The sequence below is a fragment of the Nelumbo lutea genome, chromosome 3, assembly GCF_056320005.1.
Source record: "Nelumbo lutea isolate HS-2025 chromosome 3, American lotus-T2T, whole genome shotgun sequence".
Classification (NCBI taxonomy): Eukaryota; Viridiplantae; Streptophyta; class Magnoliopsida; order Proteales; family Nelumbonaceae; genus Nelumbo; species Nelumbo lutea.
The window spans coordinates 53,592,262-53,601,817 of NC_142686.1; the positions used below are offsets into that span (position 1 = coordinate 53,592,262).

General features: G+C 38.7%; 1 protein-coding gene across 1 annotated transcript; it reads left to right on the forward strand.

Moving 5' to 3' along the window:
- Positions 1 to 6,119: 6,119 nt before the first annotated feature.
- Positions 6,120 to 9,320, forward strand: LOC148865007 (putative arabinose 5-phosphate isomerase). The gene is made up of 3 exons (XM_088975998.1): positions 6,120 to 7,816; positions 8,714 to 8,937; positions 9,043 to 9,320. The coding sequence occupies exons 1-3, from the start codon at positions 7,016 to 7,018 to the stop codon at positions 9,197 to 9,199; spliced, it is 1,182 nt and encodes a 393-aa protein (XP_088832124.1). The 5' UTR covers positions 6,120 to 7,015; the 3' UTR covers positions 9,200 to 9,320.
- Positions 9,321 to 9,556: the final 236 nt, after the last annotated feature.

Below are 9,556 nucleotides of genomic sequence, written 5' to 3' on the forward strand. Positions count from 1 at the left end.
CCAAACTCTACATCCTCAAGAAATCTCACATTTCCCATCTCAAAGAAGGACTGGGTAGTGGGATCATAAAACTTAAATCCTCGAGAGCATTCTGCGTATCCAACAAAGTAGTAGCTAACTGTCTTAGTGTCCAATTTCCTTTCGTTAGGCCTATAAGGCCTTGCTTCAGCTGGACATCCCCAAATGTGTAGGTGCCTTATACTGGGCTTTTTTCCAGTACACAATTCATAAGGGGTTTTAGTTACTGCTTTGTTGGGTGCTCTGTTAAGGATATATAATGCAGTTTTTAATGCTTCTCCCCAAAGTGATTCAGGTAAAGAAGAATGACTAATCACACTTCTTACCATGTCTTTAAGCATACTATTTCATCTTTCAGCAACACATTCATGCTGGGTTTGCCTGGCATAGTGTACTGTGGGACGATACCGCATTCCTTTAGGAAGCTAGCAAAGGGTCTTGGACGTTGTTCTCCTAATCCATCATATCTTCCATAGTATTCTCCACCACGAACAGATTTGACAGTTTTAATTTTCTTACCAAGTTGAAGTTCGACTTTAGCTTTATAAGACTTGAAAATGGCTAGGGATTGAGACTTCTCACTTATTAAATATAGGTACCCATATCTTAAGTAGTCTTCTATGAACGTAATAAAGTACTATTGACCATTCCATACTGCTATAGGGAATGGCCCATAGATATTCGTATGTATTAGTTCTAAGACTTTTGTACACCTGTTGGCACCTATTTTCTTTAAGTTTGTTAATTTTCCCTTAATGCAATTAACACAGACTTGGAAATCTGTTAAATCAAGGGAATCAAGAATTTCATCCGACACAAGCATCTGAATTCTCTGTTTAGAGATGTGGCCTAAACGCTTATGCCATAAGGAAGCAGAATTCTCAGTTAATTTACGCTTTGTACCTTTAGAACTTGTATGCAGGATTTCATTATGGGAAGCAATAGTTTCTAGCATATAAAGACGATCAATTAAAATATTGGTACCAATAACATCTGAATTTAGAGAGATACTAACTTTATTATTTCCAAAACCACAAAAGTATCCACATTTGTCCAAATAGGAAATAAAAATTAAATTTCGTTTAAATGACGGAGCTACAAAAGTCTCAATTAAATTCAAATAACAACCAGTTTTTAAAGATAATCTAAAATGTCCTATAGCTTCCACAAGAACTTTATTGCCATTGCCCACATAGATGAATCTTTTAGCATCAGTTGGCGGTCGACTCCAGAGACAACCCTACATAGACATACTTATGTGAGTAGGAGCACCAGAATCTATCCACCAAGTGTCTATAGGTACAGAAGCTAAATTAGCTTCAGAACAAACTAAAGTGAGAGACTTACCCTTCTTTACACGCCAGGCGGCATATTTGGAACACTCTTTCTTCATGTGTCCTCCCTTCTTGCAGAAAAAACAGGTGAATTCATCACCTTGCTTCTTCGCCTTTTTCTACGAGGGTGTTCCACTCGCAATATCCTTAGCCCTCTTCTTTTTATTATTCTGAGAGGTCGATGCTAAGTGAGCACTTTCAGTCTTTTCCCTCTAGATCCTTTCTTCTTCTTGCACACATTGAGAAATGAGCTCATTAAGAGTCCATTTATCCTTTCGAGTATTATAACTCACCTTAAATTGACTGAATTGTGTAGGAAGAGAAATGAGAGTTAAATGCACGAGTAAATCATCATTTATCTCTAATTTTAGTGCCTTTAGTTTTCCAGCAATATTTGACATCTCCAGTATGTACTCCCTTATGTTTCGTTTTCCCTTGTACCTCATAGAAATCAGAGTAGCCAAAAGATTACTTGTTTCTGCTTTTTCATTTTTGGCAAAATACTGTTGTATTGCCACAAACTGAATAGAGGAACAAAGAAACAACATATAATCAATAATACAAATTACAAAATAAGATACCTAGCACAAATTGACATTTAGTGTTTGCACTGAAATATCAATTGTAAATGGTACTCTCAACGCAACAATCAAACATTGATAATAAATATTTATCATCGCATGTGTGTTCATTTCCTGGCCAAACATTAACCTTCCTTTGGGTTGATCAATGTCCGCATAAACAGTGAATACACAAAATCTTTACATTTCAAATCAAATTAATTTTACACAGCAGAGGCTACTTTGGTAACATGTTTCAATCAACTTAATTTGAAAATACTGTATACAACTAGTGTAAATAAAATCCTTAGTATTGCACATATGACAAAACAAAATCAACTCAATGTTACTGTCATACAGATCTAATTCATGTAAACCACATACATATATATAGATAGATAGATAGATAGATAGATAGATAGATAGTCACAACTTGAAATAAAATAGAATGCGGCTTTACTATTACTGTCATACAAAATTTCTGGAAATCTGATGAACAGTTGCACGGCTATGCGAAAAATGCACAGCCTTGCTACATAGCCATTTGGCATTGCACACTACCGAACGGTTGTGTAGTGCCCAATACAGTCCCAATTAAGGATTTTGATGGTAAAACAAAAAACAAAATAATAATCCTAATAACCTAACATGATTTAGGCTCTGATACCACTTGTTAGACTTAATTAAGATCAATAAACACACAATGATCAAAACACTTTAAACACCCAAGATCCATCATGCTATAATTATTAAGGAAATTCTGATATAAATACTTGTATTCATTGTAGCAATCAAACCTTTATGGAATGAATGATGAACAAGTGCTTGAATCGACAGGTGTGGCTTTCCTCAGTTAAATCCCTATTTCCTTAAGTTTTTCTCAACTATCTGTCTCTAATGGGTAGAGAATAGAAAGTGGCTGAGTGATTTAACGTATAGGGAACCATAACGTAGGAGTCCTTATATTTTGACCTAATAGGATCCCATTAAGCCTATATGGGTCAAAATATGGTATCCACCCATTAAACCCATAACCACTTATTAAAGTCTATGGACTTTACATAAATGAATCACTTAATTAAGCCCACTTATAAAGTAGTCCATCAATGCAATTGTTTCATTAAATATGTAAGCCCCCATAATAGAGATTAAAACCTAATAGAACTATCTATTAGATGCTAACAATATAATTGTCAACTAAGGACTTTTACAGTACAACCCTCTTATATGAAGATGGCATTGAATTCAACAAATTAAATGTAGACAAGGCATTTGATTACTTGTGAATTAAAGGATAAATCCACAAAGCGACTATAACAATCAACAAATAAAATAACTGAACAAGACTGAGTTTCGAAAAAAAAAAAAAAAAAAGAAAGAAAAAAAGTTTATGGCTCTTCCCAAGAGGACAAAATGAACAAAATCCCAAGGTTTTATTTGACCATACAGGTAAATTATTTGTACATATAACCCGATGAACAATAAGGCTGAGTTTGGAAGGAACACAAATGCAAATATGTAGAGTGCAAAATCTTATATTTTGTATTATTTTGTATGTATTTACGCTGTATATATTTGCATTTATACTCTTTCCAAACTGAGCCTAAAGGAAGAAGGATGGCAGAGATCAGAGATGAGAGCCATGGGAGCGGTGGGTGAGAACTTGCAAAAAGGTCAATGCTATTCTCCCCCACCTCGAGTTGAGTGGGGGGAAGACACATTCAGCCTGCTAACCAACAGGTAGCTAGAGACAAGAAGAGGGTAGGCCCTTAGTGAAGATATCAACAAGTTGGTCATTGGGGGAATGTACTGATCAATAGTAATTTGGTTGCATCACTTTCCCACGAACGAAATGGAAGTCAACTTCTATGTGTTTGGAGCGGGCATAGAATACAACATTGGATGTCATGGAAATTGTTGAAACATTGTTGCACCAAATGATGACAAGGGGAGCATTGATAGGAACATGAAGCTCTAAAACAAAGAACAAAGCCAATATAACTCAACTGTGGTGTAACCAAGGGATTAATATTAATATTCAGCCTCAGCGGAAGAACGAGCCACTATCATTTGTGAGGAAAAACACATATCCATTGGGAGAACACCTGTCAATGGACAGCCAGCCCAATCAGCATCGTAGAAGGCTGACAGCTGTGGTGGGCCAGGTTGAAGAAGATGCCCAAAAGTGAGAGTACCCTTCAGATATCAAATAGAGACTAACTCATATTCACTCTAGATAAGAAGTAATCATTTTCAGCCCAACCTAGCACTGCGTAGGCCCAACCCGCATATACATTTACTAGGGGTGGAAACAAATCGAACCAAGCTCGAGCCTCATAGTTTTTTGGGTCGGGCTCTGGCTCGACCTATAATTTTTATCACATGTGCTAAGCCCGGCATGGCTCAGTCCATGATCACCCTTACTCCGAATCTTCTACTCACAAAATGTTACCCGCTAGATGCTACAACTGCACATTGAGAACATCTCTTCATGAATGATAACATACAATTTTAGAGATGAACCCAATGTAAAGTTGTAGTGTCTTGTGCCTAGGGTGTATGGGTAGTGTCTTTGCCGGTTGGAGCTCATTCATATTTTTGTCGAATTATAAATTAATTGAATTCGAATCACCCTTAATTCGATTGGATCATGACAAATGGACGTAGTTTTCAGCTGTACGTTGCAGTTAAGTAAATGTCCTTTTTGTAATGGTTGAACTGCAATGATTTCTAGCTTTCCAAGGTGAGACCTACGTGGACAGCCATTAAGCTATGTTTGGTGAAAAATCTGGAGAGGTCAAGGTTATGTCTGGCACTGATGATGATTTCTTCAGCCATGTCAACAATAAAGGGATCGGCATTGAAATTTCTGTTTGTCTGGCTGATTTTAGTCATTTTCAAGAAATTGGAAAAAGATAGATTCTTGAAATAAGCCTTGTTGAGGATGATATGGCATCCAGCATGATAGGAATTGACCCTTAAGAATCAGTACCAAACAGACTTATATGCCAGAAATTATACCAAATAACAAAATTTACTGATTTTTTGAAAAAGAAAAAATACTGATTTCAAAAATCATCGGATTTTTAAACATCGGTGAGATGCCAAACATCACCCAAATCAGCTCAGTGAGTCATTTTTTGGGTTATCCACTTCAGCTTGTTTTAGATGGTGTTTCGAAGTGTGGGCATTTTTTGAGACCGATTTTCAAAAAAAAATGCCCATGCTTGCTAGACCCTTTTTCACAAAAAAAAAAAAAACGCTTTGATATGTTTTGGAGTATTTCTGCCATGTAGGCAGTGAGCAACACTTGTGCTATTTGGTAAGGTGATTTTCATCACTATTTTTCATGTATGTGCACGCATTACTCCGTAAGATGGTGCACACTAATATCATACTACATTATATAACGATGCTTATAAAATGGTCTAGATTAGTTGGATGATTGTTTTATAATATCTAGCCTAAAATTTTAAATCCAACGGTTGAAAATGTTGTTGGATTAGATCAATAACATCATCATGAATAATGGCATCATATCCAAACTCCTGCAGTGATGACCAACCTCCTCCGGCGACGATCAATCTCTTCCAGCAACGATGGTGACAAAGAAAATAAGTAGAGGTTACAAAGCATCAACCGTGAGAGGAGAGAAAACTTTCGGTGGCAAGAAGAAATGAGTAGAGGTAAAACCCTACCACCCGTTGGGTTAGAAAGTTCCGGTGGGCCAAGAAGCACAAGAACATTCCCACTAGTGACAACTCATCTAACAGGTAAGCACCACATAGGATACACATATCCACTATATCAGTCAATCGTTGGGGGGCAACAGTTCACCGAAGCGTGAAACGTCAAATTTGATGTTTCATGCAATGGTTGGGAATCAACTTATGAGGCATGCCTGTTTTTCAGTCTTTTTTTTCAAGAAATACTTGAACCAAACAATCATGTATGTGGGTGCTTGTTGAATCACCTACAAGGATCTGACGTAGCACCGTTTTTCAGAAAAACGGCCACGCTTCCAAGGCACATCTAAGCAGCTTATCCAAAGTATCTCTCGTCCGAATGTTGGAGAGCAAAGCACAATCGGATTTTGGCTTGCCAAGGTGGGCCCCATGAAAAGTTTGGAGAGCCCAAATCAGCCATTTGAAGGGATATCTGATTCAGCCTCTTCAAATAGCTAATTATGTGGAGCGTTGCTTAGCTGAATGCTGAGCCAATCAGCCCATCGTGATTCGCGAGGGAAAGAAGCAGCATCTCTTGGCTGAAGTGGGCACGTGGACTTCATGCCAAAAACAATGTGGGGGACAAGTGGAGTATCTAGATCTGATCTGACGTCAAAAGCGTCTCCCCTCATAAGAGATCCGCATCATCAAGTGGGCCCGCCTACGTGTAAAACCCGAACATGAGATGGAAAATACGCAAAGCTTTGGGTAGCCAACGGCAACGTGTTAAAGTTGTAAGACCGTCCAGATGGAATTTCTCTAGCCCATCTTTTTCACGATTAATTCATCCATTAATAGTTGAACTTGAAAGTTGAAACCCTCCCCCCCATCTCTCTCTCTCTCACACACACACACCCCAGAGCCCAGAGCCGGAAGAGAAGTTGCCCATTTTGTTCACGGCTGACCTCTACTCATCTCCTTTGTTTCTTCCATGATCTGCTACGATGTTTGGTGGGGCTCTCCATTGCTGTTTCCCGTTTTCTGTTTTCCTACAAGGTGTTCGTTGAAAGTACTGTGAGAGAGAGGGTGTACGCGCTTCACTACTATGCCTTTTGTTAAAGAATAAAGATCCTCCTCTACTTATCTGTTTTCCCTCAAGGTGTTCGTTGAAAATATTGCGTGTGTGTGTGTGCGAGAGAGAGAGAGAGAGAGGGTGTAGTTATCTACCTAGTTGCTCATCCCATGATCCGCTATAAGATGTTTTTCCTGGGTTTCTTCTGTTTTCTCTCGAGGTGTTCGTTGAAAATACTGTGAGAAAGAGAGAACGCGCGCGCTGCGCATCACTGTGTCACACTGACTGACCTTGTTTCGCTTCGTATTTCTGAAAGAACTTCACTTCAAATCTTCAATATTAGACGTACACGTGGTGTATGAATAAATGATAAAATCGCGTATTTTACCGTATATCTATAAAGTTCGCTGTGAATTCGCATACTATACGGGTATAATACGAGAATTTAGTAATTGTTTTATCACAGAATCGTCGTTATTCAAAGAACACCGACACAGCTTTGAGCCCAGGGGAGCGAAAATGGGATCTCTCCCGCCATCTCCGGGCATCTTCTCACCCCCTAAAGAAACACAGACACAAATTAACCCTAACGAACTTCTCAATCTCTTCAAATCACAGCAGAAATATCTTAATTTCTTCTTTCAGAACCTCGATCTCTCTCAGACCCTGACATTCACCCAGACCCTGTTGAATGCCAAAGGTACAATCTTCTTCACCGGTGTTGGAAAATCTGGCTTCGTCGCCCAAAAGATCTCTCAGACCCTGGTTTCTCTCGGCATCAAATCGGGTTTCTTGTCTCCCGTCGATGCTCTCCATGGCGATATCGGCATTCTGTCCCAATCTGATCTTCTTATTTTCTTTAGCAAGTCTGGGAACACCGAGGAGCTACTCAGATTGGTGCCCTGTGCCAAGGCGAAAGGGGCGTTCTTGATCTCCGTCACGTCGTCGGAGGGCAATTTGCTGACGAGTGTTTGTGATATGAATGTACATTTGCCTTTGGAGAGAGAATTATGCCCTTTCGATCTAGCGCCGGTGACTTCAACGGCAATTCAGATGGTTTTTGGAGATACGGTGGCGATTGCTCTAATGGGTGCGAAGAATCTGACAAGGGATGAGTACGCAGCGAATCATCCCGCTGGGAGGATTGGGAAGAGCCTTATTTTTAAGGTGAGAATGGTTTGATCTAATTTGAGTTAGATAGCCTATTGGTTTGCATCGCTTTTACTTTTTGTTTGTGAACTCAGATCTGGATAATGTTTAGTTTCATAATTTGGTTTCACGATCAGTTAGTTTGATATTTTATGTGGAATTTATTGTAATCCCTTTTCTTTATATGGATCGTTACTCACAAGGTAGGTATCAGATTGGATTGCTTTTTAGTTAATCGTTGGCTGTTTTTTTATCCTTGCATAGATTTCAGATCTGGACTTCTTTGCTTTTATTTCTCAAAACAAAACAATGGCCCCTTTCTTGGTGGTTTGGATGTTTTGTAATTCTCAATAGATAATTATTTTTGGATCGAGGAAGGAATTAAAACTCGTCTTTTATGGTATTTTAGATGTTGGCAGTGAATAGTTAGTTGAATTATGAACTGAAGGTTGTCTGGGGTACCTTTTTGTTATTAGGTGTGGATGCTGTTGTAATTCAGTCACTGTTGGTAGTTAAAGATCTAGGTCCTTTTCATTTAATAGTGATTTACGAGTGGCATGATCATTTAAGGGCAGTTGAAATAATGCTCTTAGCCATGAACCAGTTATTAAGTGAATTTTTTTCTTTCTTTTTTATCTGCTCAATTTTCTGATCTGGGTCATATTTATTAATCTCAACAATGAGAGTCGATGGGAATTTGTTTTTTTCTCGATGGGTTTCTGTTATGAATATTGAGCAATCTATTCTTTTTGGCAGAATTAAGTTGTGCATTTTAAGGGATTCAACTCAGTTTAGCTCCTTTCCTTCTGGCTGGAACCAGATGCAGAGGAGGGGAAGTTCTTATTCATCTATTGGTATGGTTTCCCTTCTCTGTCTGAAGATATAATTTGACGTGACTTATCATTTGGGATGCAGGTAAAGGATGTTATGAAAAAGAAAGAGGAGCTTCCAGTGTGCAGGGAAGAAGATTTGATCATGGATCAACTAGTAGAACTCACAAGTAAGGGATGTGGATGTCTACTTGTCGTTGATGAGTGCTACCATCTTATTGGGACTTTTACTGATGGTGATCTGAGGCGAACCCTCAAGGCCAGTAAAGAGGGTATCTTCAAGCTCACTGTGGGAGAGATGTGCAACAGGTAAAAAGGAAAAAGCTGGGTCATATCTCACTTTATTAAAAGGTCTTGTGTTCCCTGGACTTATGCAAATATTAAATATTTACTGAAACCCCTTTTGTTTTCCAGGAACCCAAGAACAATTGGTCCTGATGCAATGGCGGTGGAAGCCATGCAGAAGATGGAGTCCCCACCATCACCTGTGCAATTCCTACCTGTCATTGACCATCAAAACACTGTGATTGGTATTGTCACATTACATGGATTGGTGTCAGCAGGCCTGTGAATCAGTGTATTGTGTTGTGTTCCGTCCATGTTATGATTCTTTGTGCCTTTTAATGTTGGGATCTTCTGTTCTTAGTGTTCAGTATTCAAGAAATGTGAAAGTTATCTAAACCTATTCATCATTTTGTCCAGTCTCTGAACCATTCCAATGTGCTTATCAAAACATGCAGATTCATTAACAACTTATAATCCTCCCCCTGAATTCCTGCTGCTGAAATAATAAAAGAATACTTCCATGGTAGATAAAAATGAAGTAAAATCAGGTTGTACAGCCCCTGGTCCAGATAGCTATGACCAAAATTGAATAATGGCCCTTCACGTTGCACAGCCCCTGATGTGCTCAAGTTGCAAATTATGC

Bases quoted from the DNA above. Each gene is read 5' to 3' on its own strand.
- LOC148865007 (XM_088975998.1), top strand. From the start codon at position 7,016: ATGATAAAATCGCGTATTTTACCGTATATCTATAAAGTTCGCTGTGAA. The intron at 7,817-8,713 runs GTGAGAATGGTT...TTTGGGATGCAG, and splicing joins GGAAGAGCCTTATTTTTAAG to GTAAAGGATGTTATGAAAAA. The intron at 8,938-9,042 runs GTAAAAAGGAAA...TTTGTTTTCCAG, and splicing joins GTGGGAGAGATGTGCAACAG to GAACCCAAGAACAATTGGTC.